The sequence below is a fragment of the Carassius carassius genome, chromosome 9, assembly GCF_963082965.1.
Source record: "Carassius carassius chromosome 9, fCarCar2.1, whole genome shotgun sequence".
Lineage (NCBI taxonomy): Eukaryota > Metazoa > Chordata > Actinopteri > Cypriniformes > Cyprinidae > Carassius > Carassius carassius.
In genome coordinates this window covers 30,565,498-30,583,414 of record NC_081763.1, presented here as the reverse complement: position 1 = coordinate 30,583,414, position 17,917 = coordinate 30,565,498, and the positions used below count along the sequence as shown (strand labels likewise).

The following is a 17,917-nucleotide window of genomic DNA, read 5'->3' as shown; positions in this document are numbered from 1 at the left end:
CATTTGAGTAATGGAATTAAAATGAATATATTTAAATATTAATATTAAATATTAATTAAGAATAAATATTAATACAATATATAGCTACAATTGGTATTATTATGTTAAATGTGTTTTGGGATCATCACAAACACTGCGTTTTTACATTAGAGTCACAGTTATGTATTATTTCGGCTAGTCAAACTGGTATCAGTCAGTTGCATTGAGCTAAAGTAAACCGATGGACCGAAGGGCCAAGAAAAATAATCTCATCTGAGGCTAAGACTCTGATCTGAGTTAATACTATAAACATTTGAGCCCTCTGTAAATGAATATCCAAAACATTCAGAAAAAAGACTCCGTGAAGCGCAATATATCAAATGTAAATTTATTAAACATTTGTTTCTTTTATTTTCATTAACATCCTTATCAATATCCTGATAAAAATCCTCTAAAACAAGAGCACACACCTGTGTCGTACCAACTTGGAGACTTTTACAGCTCTAAAATTCTGCATGTCCGGCTTCAGAACACGATGCTGGGAAAAAATATATATTTATTTATATATATATTTATTTATTTTCATATACTGTATTACATCTACATTTCATCTATAATAAAAGGCACTTGGAAAAAAAAATACTGATATTAAAATATCTCAAAAATGTGCAAAAAGGAAAAATAAAAATGGATGCTGGCCTTTCCAGGCCATAGTCTTTTTGTTAACCCTTTGTGCATCTCTGAGGCACCTTCAAGAACATGTCCTATTGTTAGTTCATTTTAGAAACATACAAATATCTTTACTTTTAGTGTGAGCATTTTTTATATTCTAAAATGGTGCTTTATTTATGTACCGTATATAGTTTCTGACATCATTGGAGTTTTACTGGAGTGAATATCTAATCTAAATAATCTAGCTATGTTCCCTGTCATTCAATTTTTTGTATAAGTATCTCACATACAGTTGCTGTAAGTTCAAAGTCATTGGGAACACACTATCATTTTGTTAAGGGCTTTGGAGTCTCCTGTGTGAAACAGTGCGGCCGTTTTCAGAGTGCTCAAAGGGTTAAAGGTTCAAACAGCTTATCTGATATTGAACATTGATGTAGACCTTGACAGGTCTGTGTCAGTATCAGCTTTCTCCAGCCAACAAGATGAGGAAAGGGAGTAGGAGAAGAGATTTCCAACTTCTTGGATAGATGCCAGGGTTAATAAACGTAATTTCCAGTAAAGCCTCCTTAATACACGCTGATGTCAAATCTTTCCAAACCTGAGAGGATTGTGTTTGATTACTGCATATATTTGCATGTTATCACTTATCTCTTCTAAAAGGCTTTATAGAAGCACAGGGTTAAACTTTTCTTGGCTTTGATTGGATAAATAAATATAATCTGGGGCTTTGTAAGGGTCAGTGGCCTACTTTTGAAATCTGGCTCAAGATCTGGACAGTGGCGAATTTTTTTCTAGCAATGATGCTAAAGTGATTGGAGGAAGCACCCGCTATTTGCTGTCAAAAAGGTTCCGTGCATTTATCTTTTAATCATTAATTGGACATTATACGTTACATATGCATTATACAGTGTGTAAACTTCAAGCATTGTGGTATGATTATGAGCTAAATGTGAGTTTTTTTTTACGAAAACCCTTCCCGCAAACTTATCCGTCACCACCTCCTGTTACTTCTCGCTCTTTCCTCATGATTCACTAGCTGGAGAAAGCTAAACACAGAGTAGCAATAGCAGAAACAAAGCAACTTCAACATCAGGAAATGTCACGTTTAAAACAAACAAACAAAAAAAAGTCAGCAAAACAAAATGGCAATAACTGTATAGTTTACCACAAACAATAAGACACAAATAATTATGGAATAAGACTCTGAGTGTAAAAATGGTTTGGAGGGCAGGGCAGGGTTCATGCTTTAAAGAAGTGTGATTATTTCAGTCGGAATGTTTTTAAAATTACATTCGTTTGTTTCTCTATATTGTTTTATCCCAATCTACGAGTAATGGACATTACAGAAAGCAGCTCCAAATGAGTTCTTGATCGTGACACATTGATCATCAATGGAGTACGACAAAGACGGTGTAAAGTCTCACTCACATGACCCACTTCAGGGCTTTGCAGATAGCACCATAAAAGGTAGAATGTGAATATCTGTTGTACAACTTAATGTCCCTAAAATCTAGCACAGAATCAGTCTTTTGAGTTTTGATTTTAAATTTGTATGATGTATCACAATGATACATCATGCAGCTAGGGAAAATCAGAGGCAAATGGGGTCCAGTGTGAAATTTTTAGTATTTGGCGGGTTGCCTACAGCTCCATTTGTGATCCACGTCTGGAGAGATGCTGAAACTTGATGCCTCACTCTAGAGTTTGATGTCTTGGAGAACAATGATGTGGGTCATGTGAAAGGCTCTTAAATCAAAATGCTGTCTTTTGGCCACCTGAATACTGCTTTCTACACTTTATTATTAAGTCTCTACTTTAATCTCTGGGTATACAATTAGATTTTTAGCACAGTGATTTAATATGGAGCAAACTGTGAAAGCAAATTGAGAAACCAAACTAGGCCCTTAATTGTTGCAATATACCTAAACTAGTATATTGCATGTGTCAACATGTTCACTGGGTTGTGGATAATGTTTATTTTAAACATTACACTATTCTGCATCAACCATAAGGTCTTTGTTTTATCCTGCCATGCAAAGCAGGGAAATTCTGTTAAATCTGGCCCTTGGTTCAACTAGTAGTGTGCAGTACAAGTAATGACCAAAAGATGGCACTATTTACATCAGTGCCATGTCCTATAGGGCATTAGCATTAGCGCTTGGAAAGTTTGTGCCCTTGTATGACTTAAAACTCAGTCTTGTGAGTCTTGTGTCTGTAAATCTCTTATTCAACAAAATAGAGCTAGTCAATGTTTCTATTTCCTCCTCAAAGGACAGATTGTCGTTCATACTTTATCTTTTTTTATTCAAAGATGTATGCTAATATTGCAGTGATACAGCTAGCAGCAAATGCAAGGTTTGTCATATAGCTTGTAATAGCATTGAGCTAAAGAAGTTCACTTGCAAGGGATGCAGAGGGTACCCTCTGACTGAGGTGGAACTCTGGACAGTTTGAAGCAGGGGTGTCCATTCCTGCTCCTAAAGGGCCACTGTCTGGGAGAGTTTAGCTCTAGCCCTATGTAAACACACCTGCACCAGCTACTCAAGGTCTTCAGGATCACTACAAACGTACAGCCAAGTGTGTAGAAACTCTGCAGGAAAGTGGCATTCCAGGGACAGAATTGGACACTACTGGGCCAGTAAATGAGCTGCTCTCGCCTGACCTACGACCTCAGCACCTCTTTGCAAGCCTGACCTGGCCCATGCGATTTAGCCTCAAAGACCTATGGCTTTCTGTGCTCAGAGGTCTTTTCATAACGCATGGACTGGCTTGAAGGTCAGTTCCTGAAGCACACGTTTGTGTCTTTAGTGTGTTGCGTACACTGTCGTCCAAAAGTTTCTCTGAAACATAAATATAATTGTCTCTTGAAGCAAGGGCACAGATTCTTAAGTCTGCCTTTAGATCAGTGCTGTCATAAAACAAAAAACTAAACGGACAAGACTTGGGGTCCAATCCTGCTTCTTGGGGGCCACCCTCCTGCAGAGTTCAGACCAGGGGTGGGCAACCCCTGGCCCTCAAGGTCCACTCACCTGCCTAGTGTAGGGTTTAGTTTGTGTTTTGTTAAGGTTGTAACTAAACTCTGTAGGACAGTGGACCCTGAGGGCCAGAGTTGCCCACAACTCAGAGTTTAGTACCAACCCTAATTAAACACAGCTAATCAAGCTCTTCATGATAACTCAAAACTTCCAAGCAGGTGTGTTGGAGCAGACTGGAGTTAAACTCTCCAGGAAGGTGTCCCTCCAGGAGCAGGATTGGACAACCCTGGTAAAAAGATAAGCCAGAGAGAGAAAAAGAATGGAACGGAGGTGAATGTTTTGCAACTTTCTGAATCGTTACACTAAATTTTCTTCAAGATACCATCTCTATTATCATAAGAAACAGGTTGCTGTGTCCAACCATAAGGTACAAATTAGAACTGAAGTAGCGCTAAAAGTTGAAGAAGATTGTGTCACCTCCAAGCATAACTGCATTTGCTTTGTAAAACCCCCCCACAGGCTTGCCTCCGACCTCTGACCCCTGTTCCACCCCCACCCTTCCCCTGCCATTCCTCTGGAATGTGATGTTCAGTTGACCACAGCTGGCTTCAGCACCACCGGGCCAGAAGGGATGACAACCCAAGACAGGGGGTCGTGGGACGCCCCCGTAGACAGGTTGAGCACACCGCCATGGATCTCGTCCTCACCCTCCTCGCCTCTGGCCTTGCCCTTGCCATGGTCCCTGCGCTCCGAGCCCAACATGGGCACCATGGGCAACCCCAACGTGGAAGATGAGAAGGTAGGAGACAGAAAGTGTGACTTGGTCAGACCAAGCGGGGAACCGCTGAAGGACAGGATGGATGTCCCCCCAAGCCCAGCTGGAGGGGAGCTTGGGCAGCCCAGTGTGCTCAAGTCCAAGGGGCGGGGACTGAGGGGGGACAAAGGGAGGGACCCTCCAAGACCCTGCAGACCATGACTGCCCAAGAGAGCAGCGGCAGCACCAGGAATGATGATGTGGGCCCCACTGACGTAAGTCAGCTCAGATTCTTTCCCTGCCCCTGCGTTCTGCCCCGGCTTCATCAGGGAGCCCACCGCACCCGGACCTCCCTGCTCCTGGGCTACAAAGTGCCCATGAGCCTTGATATGCTTCCTTAGGGAGCTGGGGTCTGTGTAGCGTTTCAAGCAGCCCACCATCTTGCAGTAGTAGGGCTTGTCCACATAGTGTGTGCGCGTGTGTTTGAACCGGTCACTGGAATTAGAGTAGCGCTTGTTGCAGCCCTCGTATGGACAGATGTAGGGCTTCTCTCCTGAAATACAAGCACTAAGTTAGCCAGGTCTTCATCTGTCTATCCATACATTTAACTTGGTACTGACCTGTGTGTGAGCGGTTGTGAATCTTGAGGTTCTCCAGTCGGGAGAAGCTCTTGTTACAGGTAGGACAGCGGTGTGGTTTCTCATTAGTGTGAGTACGGATGTGGATCAGCATCTTGTACCTAATGATGCAGACATAAGTCTTATTTAACATATTATAAATAACTTAAAGGTGCTACCAGTGGCTGCAATTGCCTTTTATTATCAGTAATAATAATATACCTCTTATCAGTAATAATAATATACCTCTAAAATTAAAGGGATAGTTCACCCAAAAATGAAAATTAGCCCATGATTTACTCACAATCGAGCCATCATAGGTATATATGACTTTCTTCTTTCAGACAAATAAAATCTGAGTTACATTAGAAAATGTCCTGGCTCTTAAGACTAAATCTTGACATAGAGGCTAAGTTTACGCAACTTGCACCTTCTGGTGCTAAATGATTAAAAGACAATCTGATTTAGAGAAGGCAGTAAACACACCTGGCATTGAATCCCCGTCCTTTGCGTGCACATCCCTCCCAGTGGCAACAGTACCCAGAATCCTTCTCAGGCTTTACATGGAAGTCATTGACGTGATCCACCAGGTCTTGCAAGGAGTCAAAAAGTAGGTGGCACTGTGACAAGAAAACAAGCACAATGAGCTCAGGTGAAAAATGCACATTAGCACCTGCATTTAAATGCTTCTATTTCTCACCTTCCTCCAGCGACAGGCCAGCTGTTCATCTGCAGAGAGGTCTGGAGAAGCTCTTGTGTCCTTGGGCTGCCGAATGAACATTGATGAAGGCAAGTGAAGCCCTCCACCTCCTCCAATGGGCACAAAGAACTGGAATGCTTGAGATGTGGCTCCTCCCTCCATGTAACGGATATGAGCTGAGTCCTGCAGGAACAAAATGAGAAAAGGCAAACATAATTCAAGCCTCTTTATCTTTTTTTACAGCAGGCCAGCGATTCTAGTAATAGTTGTTAAACTCAGTAACAGGAGCTACAGGAGGTCCATGTTCTGTAATCACCCTCACTGTGGGAGACTCTTATGAGCGTTTTGCTCGATATGGCAGCTCATCTTCTCCGAGTTTCTGCCCCCAGCTGTGCTGATCTGAGCTAATGCCCTGCCACACTTTACACATAACCACAGATTTGAGTTTAATGAGAGAAAGCGAAATGCCGAGCTTGATTTTGCACAAGTGCCCTCTTATGAGCTATAAGGTAAAGAGTTTCTAGATAGCAGGAATAGAGAGTACACTATAAAACAGAGTTTAAAATTTTTTTGAAGGAAATCTGAGTGGGTTGGAAATCAGTAGGAACCTGGTCATATGATATTATGTTGATATGCGAGTCATGTTTCGATAATATCGTAAGTAATACTCTATTTCCGTGTTATACTCACTTGTTTCTTGTTCAACTGCTTTGGACTTTAGTTCTTTGTGCAGTTATATACTTAACTCTTTCTGAGTTTAGATTTCGAGCAATGTGTTGGTCTAGCGACACAATATTTTGCCCTACTTGCTCTGAGTGGTGTTAAGTCTCTTAACTTAAAAAAATGTCATCTAAAATATCTATTAACTTCTTAATATGTTTTAATATATCTAATAATATTTAACATTTCCATTGATAATTATAATTATGTTAAATTAACATGTTTATTGAAATGTATTATATTTATGTAACATATTAATATAAAATATTTTTCCCTCGTGGTAATTTTTCTAATATATATATATATATATATATATATATATATATATATATATATATATATATATATATATATATATATATATATATATATATTAAACTCTCTCTCTCTCTCTCTCTCTCTCTCTCTCTCTCTATATATATATATATATATATATATATATTATATTTATTAGTTTATTTAATTTAAATATATTTAGATTTTTTTTATTCAATAATTACATTTTAATATATGAATATGTAATATTTATTATAATTTACACACACACACACAGTTATATTAGTATTAACTGATATGGTATTTATTACTATTTGAATGAATTATGTAGTTTTTCTTTGTTTTAGTAATTTATATATATATATATATATATATATATATATATATATTTACATAAATTAGCATCTGCTTAACTGAAGTGTCTGATCATAGAGAAGAGCAATCACCTCACTAAGCTACATCACCATGTCCATCATTATGTACGAGTTATGGAGCAAAGTTTAATACTTATTGTTTAGGGGTTTGTTCATGTTTCGGCACCTAAGTATGAGCAATGGTAATAGTGATGCTTAGGAAGGGTTAATTAGAGTAGAAACAATGATGGTTTTGACTGGACAACAGTGTCAGGGCTGTCTGGGAACATTTTCAGCTATGTGAGAAATGTGCATAGAAAATGAGGCTCAGCAGTGCCTTCATCTAAGACCTGGCCACTGTTCATCCATTGGCTTGAAGGAGGCATGGCAGGCTTCGAAGACACACACAGGCACACAAAACGCCATGCATTTCACTCCCAATTCAATTTTGAGCGAATTCAATTAAGCAGAAAGAGCTCTGTGTGGCTGTACCTCGCTGTAAATCTGATTTAACCCCACGTCCCATCCGTCAGCCCCAAAGATGGCGAAAGAGAGACAATTCTGTGAAGGGACACAGGGGGCATTTGATAAGAACCACCAGTTTGGGGTCACTGAGGATCTCATCTTGAGCGATGGTGGGGGACGGTCCTGTGCAGTTAATCCACTCATGCTTATGAGTCTTTGGTTGCTCATTTGCTTATTAGTTACCTTAATTGGCAAGATATCTAATTTATGAAGCAGTAGACCTAGTGTAAAGCTAATTACAGTATTGTGCTTCTAAAGGCACACTGAAAAACATATAATAAAACTAAAAAAATAGACTCACTCCAGGGAAAATGGGAGCTGAGCCATTTCCATTGGAGAGATCCGGAGAGCAGGCTGTGTTTCGGGAGGACGGGGACATGCTGAGGTCCACGGCGGGGGGTGTGGGTGTCTCCGACTTCTCCTGCAGGACACCTGCTGACATACACACCTCTGTTTTACTCTCTGTGATTAAAGTGCTCTATATGTCTTACTGCTCTTATGTGTTTACCTGTGTGTGGAGAGGCAGGAGACGCTGGAATGATGACTGCAGTCCCGTCGTCTGCCATACGCAGCTGCCCCGCCCCCTTGCCGTGAATGGGAGAGGGAGTGAGAGTGGGCGGAGACCTGGCGCATCTGTCCCGCCCACTCACCCGCCCCCTCGGCACTTTTAGGTCCAGTGGCTCGTCTAAGGACAGCATGACGGCATGCGGTCCGGAGCCTGCAACCTTCACAGACAGACACAGAGAGCATTTAGGTGAGGACATTGAAACTCTCACACAGAACAGTTGTTGCATAAGAGCAGTGAGCATTCATAACACCACCATGATTTTCATGCTGGAAAGATGGATCCAAAAGTTGCTCCCTTAAATGGACCAGAACTTTTCCATAATTTGGTGCTTGACATTCAAATGGAGAGGTGTGTGGTGAATTTGTGGTGACAGTTGTAGGAGCATCTCTTTACTGACAGAGACATGTTTAAATGTAGTATGTTTCAGTCTATTTTGGTATTATTACTCTTTTTAGAATTTCTCTTTAGGGAAGTCGTGGCCTAATGGTTAGAGAGTCGGACTCCCAATCGAAAGGTTGTGAGTTCGAGTCCCGGGCCGGCAGGAATTGTGGGTGGGGGGAGTGCATGTACAGTTCTCTCTCCACCTTCAATACCACGACTTAGGTGCCCTTGAGCAAGGCATTGAACCCCCAACTGCTCTCCGGGCGCCGCAGCATAAATGGCTGCCCACTGCTCCGGGTGTGTGCTCACAGTGTGTGTGTGTGTGTGTTCACTGCTCTGTGTGTGTGCATTTCGGATGGGTTAAATGCAGAGCACAAATTCTGAGTATGGGTCACCATACTTGGCTGAATGTCACTTCACTTTAATTATAGTTTAATTTTTAGTCATTTTAGCTGTTTTATTACTTTTTTATATTACTATTTAGATGTAATTATTTCGATTTTTAATTTACTTCCCCTTTCCAGTATTTTAGTCTCCTTTTTTTCTTTTACTTCAAATTAGACTTATTCCAATTCATTTCCAAGCAACATTTCAAATTTTAGTTTTTTTTTTAAATCAGATCTGAGCATTAAAAATAATAAATGTTATGGATGAACTGAGGAACAATTTGATATCAGTTTATTTAGAACAATATCAACCAGTTCTTAAAGTTTTAATAACTTTTAGTTTTTTTTTTTTTTTATTAATACTTTTATTAAGCAAAGACACATTAAATTGACCTAATATGATAGTAAAGTCATCAATAATCTGACAAAACATTTCTATTTCAGAATAATGTTGTTCATTTGAACAATTCCCACAAAAATATGAACAGCACAAGTGTTTTCAACATTAATAATAATAATCAGAAATGTTTCTTGAGCATCAAATCAGCATATTATAATGATTTTTGAGGGATCATGTGACACTGAAGACTGGAGTGATGATGCTGAAAATACAGCTTTGATCACAGAAATTTATTATTTTTGAAAATATAGTCAAATAGAAAACAGTTATTTTAAATTGTAATAATATTTCCCAATTTTACTGTTTTTAATGTTTTTTTGATCAAATAAATTTAGCCTTGGTGAGCAGAAAAGTCTTCTTTCAAAAACATTAAAAATGATATTATTAAATGTTTATTATTAGTACGACTGGAAACAATGTTGTTTATGAGCTACCAAGTTAAGTCAGCGAGTGCTTTTGTGGTACTCTAGGTAGTCTGCTCTGTGACATGGAAGCAATTTGCATACTCTGCATAGTATGCATACTATATAGTGCATAAAGTAGTATGACAGAATGCAGCACACACAAGCATTTAGATGCTGTTGTCCTGAATTTCATAAGACATTCATACTTAGCTAGAAAGTTTTTCTCCTTTTTCCTCATTGTCTTTTTAAACATCCCCGATCTCACACAGTTGCTTCCCCTCATTCACAATAACACCCATTACAGCTTCCACATTCCTCCCGACTGCATGCGAAATACAACGTCCACAGAGCTCCACCTCAAACTAGATTCACATCTCTTTTTGTGAGACATATAAGCACGTATGCATGCTTCCAGCTGCACTGAATGGCTCTTTGAGAGGGTTTAGCTTGTGCCAGCACCAGGAAGGTCAGCGAGGTGAAGGCGGAGGGTCAATGAGTTCAACAACCCAGCCAACAGGGCCCATAATCGGCAGATAACTGCACATAGAGCTCCATTATCAAGCAGATCTGCATCCTCGGCCCCCACTATGTCTGAACCGCGTCCTGAAATTATCTGTGTCCACTCGGAAAGATCTCAAACGGTCCAATTTTTGGTTTTTGATGCCAAGCCAAATAAAAAGACAGGTTGCATCATGACAGGAGTTAATGTGCAATCCGTAGTATCTCCAGCCATCTGCTCGGTTTGCTGTGCAAGCATCCCGTGTGGACTGAACCTGTGCTATCTCAGACCAGGGTGGGGTTCGAGACGTGGTATGTGTGGTATGTTAAGGGTTTAGTTAATGATTTTCACATAATTGTGTCTCAATACGGCGGATAAACACTCATTGCTTTGTAACTCGACTCTATTATGTGGTCTGAGCTTCCAGTCAGAACCTAAAAACAGCATTCAAAGCCCATTTTACTGGCATAATACCACATATTTTTGAGTAAATATGGACGTTTCACAAGAAAAACATGCAGGGAAGGTTTTTAGTTGATCTATCAGGTTTTGAAGCATCACTTTTTCCAGAAAACTTATTTCACATTTTGATTTTACGTGAAAGTATAACATTAATTTATTTTGGAATAACATGCACCAATGAACGGTGAATAATAAAACCAGGAATGTTTATTAAAAAAGTTAATAGGGTACATTTTAGGGATGCACAACACTATCCCTTATCAGCCAATATAATTTTTAATTTAATTAAATTTTATATTGAAATTTGTTTAAAAATTGATAAATTAATTATTTTCTTTGTATTTTTTATTTGCATGTTTCATTTTTAGTATTTTTCGTTTCTTTTTGAGATTTCTATTACTTTATAACACACACACACAAACACATTATTAAATAAAACTTTTTTTTATATTTTATTTAGTTTTGGAAATAGGAAATGTTAACTTGGCAACCAGCTCAATTCAAATGAGTTTAAGTGTTTTTGCTTTATTTATTTATTTATTTATTTATTTATTTATTTTACATATTTAAATTCAGTAAATAATAATTATATTTTATATTTAATATTATAATACTGATATTACGTTTTCCATCATCTAACACTTGAAGTTAAAACACTAATAATTTAATTATTTTTAGCACTGTTATTTTTTATCTTTAGCAGATCTCAAAATGAATACTAAGCTTTCATACTTTCAATTATAATACTGTGATGTCTAAATTCTGTTGCGGCTTTTAAAACTCAAGTGTTAAGTGTTACAGAAGTTTAAAATTAACCATTTGATAGTTATTGGCCACAACATTGAGGGGAAAAGCGTGTTTTTTGAGACACAAACAAGAACATTTGAATTTCTTTCATCCTACATTAAAAAACGTTTTGATTATTATAATTAATGACAATTATTATAATTAAGTACAACCCGAATTCCGGAAAAGTTGGGACGTTTTTTAAATTTTAATAAAATGAAAACTAAAAGACTTTCAAATCACATGAGCCAATATTTTATTCACAATAGAACATAGATAACATAGCAAATGTTTAAACTGAGAAAGTTTACAGTTTTATGCACAAAATGAGCTCATTTCAATTTTGATTTCTGCTACAGGTCTCAAAATAGTTGGGACGGGGCATGTTTACCATGGTGTAGCATCTCCTTTTCTTTTCAAAACAGTTTGAAGACGTCTGGGCATTGAGGCTATGAGTTGCTGGAGTTTTGCTGTTGGAATTTGGTCCCATTCTTGCCTTATATAGATTTCCAGCTGCTGAAGAGTTCGTGGTCGTCTTTGACGTATTTTTCGTTTAATGATGCGCCAAATGTTCTCTATAGGTGAAAGATCTGGACTGCAGGCAGGCCAGGTTAGCACCCGGACTCTTCTACGACGAAGCCATGCTGTTGTTATAGCTGCAGTATGTGGTTTTGAATTGTCCTGCTGAAATAAACAAGGCCTTCCCTGAAACAGAAGTTGTTTGGAGGGAAGCATATGTTGCTCTAAAACCTTTATATACCTTTCAGCATTCACAGAGCCTTCCAAAACATGCAAGCTGCCCATACCGTATGCACTTATGCACCCCCATACCATCAGAGATGCTGGCTTTTGAACTGAACGCTGATAACATGCTGGAAGGTCTCCCTCCTCTTTAGCCCGGAGGACACGGCGTCCGTGATTTCCAACAAGAATGTCAAATTTGGACTCGTCTGACCATAAAACACTATTCCACTTTGAAATAGTCCATTTTAAATGAGCCTTGGCCCACAGGACACGACGGCGCTTCTGGACCATGTTCACATATGGCTTCCTTTTTGCATGATAGAGCTTTAGTTGGCATCTGCTGATGGCACGGCGGATTGTGTTTACCGACAGTGGTTTCTGAAAGTATTCCTGGGCCCATTTAGTAATGTCATTGACACAATCATGCCGATGAGTGATGCAGTGTCGTCTGAGAGCCTGAAGACCACGGGCATCCAATAAAGGTCTCTGGCCTTGTCCCTTACGCACAGAGATTTCTCCAGTTTCTCTGAATCTTTTGATGATGTTATGCACTGTAGATGATGAGATTTGCAAAGCCTTTGCAATTTGACGTTGAGGAACATTGTTTTTAAAGTTTTCCACAATTTTTTACGCAGTCTTTCACAGATTGGAGAGCCTCTGCCCATCTTTACTTCTGAGAGACTCTGCTTCTCTAAGACAAAGCTTTTATAGCTAATCATGTTACAGACCTGATATCAATTAACTTAATTAATCACTAGATGTTCTCCCAGCTGAATCTTTTCAAAACTGCTTGCTTTTTTAGCCATTTGTTGCCCCCGTGCCAACTTTTTTGAGACCTGTAGCAGGCATTACATTTTAATTGAGCTAATTAAGTGGATAAAAGTGTAAAATTTCTCAGTTTAAACATTTGCTACGTTATCTATGTTCTATTGTGAATAAAATATTGGCTCATGTGATTTGAAATTCCTTTAGTTTTCATTTTATTAAAATTTAAAAAACGTCCCAACTTTTCCGGAATTCGGGTTGTATTTAGCCTTTTGTTGAACTAATGCTATTGCTTTGGTCACCACTATTATTTATTGTTTGTTAAGTCTAGTAGTCTACCTTAGTAACCTTAGATAAATTAGTGGCAATATTTTCCCATATAAACCGTTTTTAAAACATGGGACACCTCAGAAAACCTCGAAAGGAACTCAACGGTTCGTGTCGCAGGGAGTTGAGGCGCTGGGTTGTGACGGAGCCGAGCGGTAGCGCTCGAATGTGAAGTTTTGGGAGAAGGTATTGCTCTGCCCCATGCAGACATCCCCACCCCACCGTGGGCTTGGCAGGGCATTAAAAGGCAGCATTGTCTGTGTCCCAGCACCCCCTCGCTCCTCTCCCCTGTAGAGTAAACATGGGCCGCAGCAGCTGAAGGAGGGTGTTTGGAACGGGACGCTGGGGTCCACATGGTGCGCCGCTGAATGACATGTTTGTGCCTCCGCTGTAACCCCAGAGCCCAGATCCACTCACCCTCCTCGCCCCCTGCGGAAGTCACCAAATCTGCCATTTCCTGGTCAGAGGCGATGTGGTCAAGGAATAGGGTCAGGATAAGGCAGGGTCAACGGGAGGGTATGAGTTACACCGGCCCTGTGAGGTCAAACTTCTGAGCTGATCCTAATTAACCCAAGATTTCAGTCCGCCACAGGTCACAACATGCTCAGCGTGATCTATTTCTGTTTCGGGGCATGCTGAATGAACATTTTTGTGAGTTGAGGGCACATGAACGCCATTACAACTCAATGAATAGTGCTAAGTTTTGTGTTAGAAGCTTTCATTGTGAAAATGCAGTCAATCTTAGTGTCGTTTGTGATGTTTATGGAAGCTTGTTTCTACCACGGGATGATAAAATACAAAAGTTAATTGTGACTTTTATTTATCTCACAATATCTCTTGTAATAAATTTACAATTGCAAGTTTATAGCTCATAATTCTGCATTTATATCCTGCAATTCAGAGTTTATATAAAAGTCTTAATTTTTAGGATGTAAACTCATAATGGTGAGGAAAAAAGATAAAGTCACAAGTAACTTTTTTATAAAGCTGAAATAAAATAACATATAAATATTGGATGAAAAACTTAAACTTACCACCCCCCCCCCCCCAAAAAAAAAACTGAATTAAATAAGTTTAAGTATTAAAATTACTAAAATATAAATATAGATTAAGCCTAAATAGAAATATATAAAAATAAAAACAAAACCACTAAAAAATACTATATATAAACTAAAGCTAAATATAACTATATTTAAAATAAAAACTTTTACAAAAAACAAAAAAAATATTAGTTGAAAATGTAAGTTAAATTACAAATGTTTCCTTGGCAACTAACTGAAACAAGTTAAAGTGCTAAAATTACTAAAACTAAAGTTTAAATATAAATTAAGGCTAAATAGATATAGTAAGAAAAAGACATAAAAAACATCAAATTACTAACACTTACCTATAAATGAAAGCTAAATGGAAATATTACTTGAAAAACAAACTTAAATGAAAATTAGGAATGTTTCCTTGGCAACCACCTGAAATACGTTTACTAAAATTAAAACTTAAAAATAAATTAAAACTAAATAGAAATATAAAAAATAATAATAAAAATGAATAAAGCACATAAAATTACTAAAACTGAGATATTTCAATAACATTAAAAAAAATTATAAAATATTATAATTTCAAAATATTATTAAACATTATAACAGTATGTAAATAAAACTAAAATAACACAGATTTAGCTTGTTATGCATTGTGATAAAGCTATGAGGTGATACGCTGATATAACTGAACTACATTTCCCATCATTCTCTACACAAAAAAGAATGCACCAGTTGTGCTCTAAATGCCCATCCTTTGCTTTATGTTGTGTTGCATTGGTGCTAAAAAGCTTTGAAAAGTAGGGAGAAAAAAAAAGCTGCACATCATGTTGCAATTGCAATTTTGAACTTGTAAGTATCTTCCCAGGAGGACTTGAGTCTGGGGGATGGCTGTTCTCATTAGTGAACGGCGGCTGGTGTGTGATTGTGTGTTTTATGAGCCATCTGTTAGGTGTGAATGTGAAACGCATGTGTTTTTGAGTGCGAGTTCCTTTGTACTGAACTGTGGGTGTATGTTTCCAGCGCTCTGGCCCTGGGAGGTCGTCTGCAGGAGGGCTCTTTACCCCTACAAACACACACAAACCAAATTAGACTCATAGACATAGACTCTTCCAGAAACCCTGAATACATGTAGAAACGTGTTTGAGAGGCGTTCTCTCATCACTGCCACACCAGTGTTGGAAGGAAAACGGACCTGCAGGTGTTCAAGGACTCGGGTTCACCCTCTCTCAGATATATTGTGCATAAAAAAAGCATCGCCTTCTATGTGTTTGTGATATTAATGCATTTCAAACACTGCAAGAAATGGCATTTTCTGACATATGGTTCTCAAATGTTAGCTTTGTATTAGATGTGTAAATAAGGTTGGTTTTTCTGTATTAGCACCACAAGCTAAAATAGACTTCCCTTTCCTGCTTGAGAATTTGTTTTTGTTTTTTTTACGTGCAACGTCAAAATTAATATATTAAACCTTTTTTTGGAAAAACCACAAAAAAAAACTGACAATGGAGGCGAAGAGTCTTATACTGTAAGTTGATGTCTTAATTAATCGGTGTTTTAATAAATGTCAATTCATAGATCTTATAGAGGCTTTCGGGGTTTGGGTAGAATCTGTGATCTCTGACCCAGTTCATTTGCTGGTTTCCATGGCTGGTGTTTTCCACCAACTGGCAACCCAGGGTGTTGAAATACTATTGTGAATCAGTAAATACCCTAATATGACATGCAGAATAAGCATGCACTGTTTGATAATTTACATTTATTTAAGAAAGAACTCTTAAATTCCCAGCAACTGAATTATTATTATTATATGTGTAATTTAGTGGAAACTGTCTGGATTTGATCTGTATTCACAAGGCTACCCACACACTAATTCCATGTCTGCATTGGCATTAGTACCGCAGCATTTTGGCTGGTTTTAATGAGCATGTGGCCAGCTGGTTGAAATGTTGGTTGTAAATGCAGGCGGTCAGCTGGTCTTGTTTTTTAGTCGTCTCTATGTGTCTGCAATCATGAGCTCACCATGAGGGTTCACAACAGACCACCTGCAGGTGATGAAACCTGCTGAAACTCTACACCGCTGCAAAAAAAAACACACTCTTCACCAGAAACAAGAGGGTTTTATTCCTCAGAGGTGTCCCGCACCTGAAGGGCTGTGTCTGGGCTTGATAGATGGATTGGCTTGGGGGTGTTATTAACAGGGATCAAACAAACTGCCATTTGTTTTTGCTGATTTTTAGATTTCTGAGGCTACATATAACTAAGTATTTATTGTCTCTTAAAAGTAACGGTTTCTAAAATGACAATTATTTATTCATTTACTTATTTTCAGTTTATTCCAAAGCTGTTTGATTTGATTTGATTTATTTAATTTTTTCTTAACTTTTTAAATTTTTGGGTGAACTATTCTTTAAGTCTATTGCTAAAACGTAAAAAAAATAGTCCGCGGTCTGCGTTTGCAACACATGGCATTGTGTAACGTGACTGAATGCAATGCACCAACACTTTGGACACTGGAGTTTAGTTTTTTGCTGTTTTGTCCTTTTAGAAGCTCAGCTTCGCTTGGTCACAATATACTTTTGTTATATGGGACAAAAAACTGTTTCAACATTAAAACATCACAATTTCCTTCTTTTGTGTTCTACAGTAGAAAAAAGGTAAACGCTTTGGCCAGACAGCAGGGTGTGTAAATTTACTTTTCAACATTAGTTTTAAAAATTATTTATCTTCCAGAAATAGTTATAGTGTATGTTGCTATTTAATACATTTCTAATTCATTGATCCTTTAATTACCCTCTGTAACTGAGCATAATTTTTATTGTTGATGCACAATACCAAGAACCTATAATGTATGCTAAATAATGTAGTGATAACTTTTTTCATGTAGAATATAGAACCCTACAGAAAAATATGACTTATGAAACCCTGCATCTTAAAAGCAAAGGTTCCAGTTAGAACAACTGCACATTCCAATGGAACTGAAGTGTATTTAAAAAATAAAATAAAATACAAAGTTATCTTAAGAGCTTTTGTTCTCTAGATCCTTTGAAACGGTGTATGTTCTGGTGCTTTAAATAGCCCAGAAACCAAAACACTGATCTGAAGAACCTATAATGAAACAAAAAGAGCCATTCATGAACTTATACAGCCAAAAAGGTGTTGTGACAAACCCTTGAGGAATCTCTAAGAGGTTTTATCACTTTAACCATATTTCTCTCTCCTTTCCTGACCTTCCCTGTGGCAGACTGACCCCACCTCTACTGACGTGCACACACCCAAACTATATGCATCCACTCCTCCCCTGGCACACACACATAACACAGAGTCCAAGAGCTGAGAGATTTTTTTCCTGCCACCCCTCCACCTTCCTGTCCATCTCAGACAGGAAACCTCAGTTTCCAATCTGCCTCCACAGGGCCCCTCTCTCTCTCCATCTCCCGCCTTGGATTTTCATCTCCCACCCCTGCTGCTTTCCCATCATCTCTCTCCCTCCCTGAAAGTGTTTCTTTCTCCGTACAGTTCACAGAGTGCACAAACGGATGGCCCCTTTCTCTCCCCACCTCCTTATTTTCGCGAAACACTGCAATCGA

The 17,917-nt window shown here is 38.4% G+C and overlaps 1 protein-coding gene across 3 annotated transcripts in view; it reads right to left on the bottom strand.

Annotated features, from left to right (window-relative positions):
• Positions 1–2,701: 2,701 nt before the first annotated feature.
• LOC132149572 (zinc finger protein GLIS2-like) overlaps positions 2,702–17,917 on the bottom strand; it is a 31,595-nt gene continuing 16,379 nt past the window's right edge. For 2 of the 3 annotated variants that reach the window (XM_059558945.1, XM_059558947.1), the window contains exons 2-7: positions 8,080–8,296; positions 7,873–8,006; positions 5,698–5,880; positions 5,484–5,617; positions 5,001–5,119; positions 2,702–4,933 (exon numbers count right to left, since the gene is read on the bottom strand). In XM_059558945.1, the coding sequence (XP_059414928.1) occupies positions 4,215–4,933; positions 5,001–5,119; positions 5,484–5,617; positions 5,698–5,880; positions 7,873–8,006; positions 8,080–8,269 (1,479 nt within the window). In that variant the 5' untranslated portion in view covers positions 8,270–8,296 and the 3' untranslated portion in view covers positions 2,702–4,214. The remainder of the gene's footprint in view (positions 4,934–5,000; positions 5,120–5,483; positions 5,618–5,697; positions 5,881–7,872; positions 8,007–8,079; positions 8,297–17,917) is intronic. The other variant, XM_059558948.1, reaches the window with a different exon arrangement.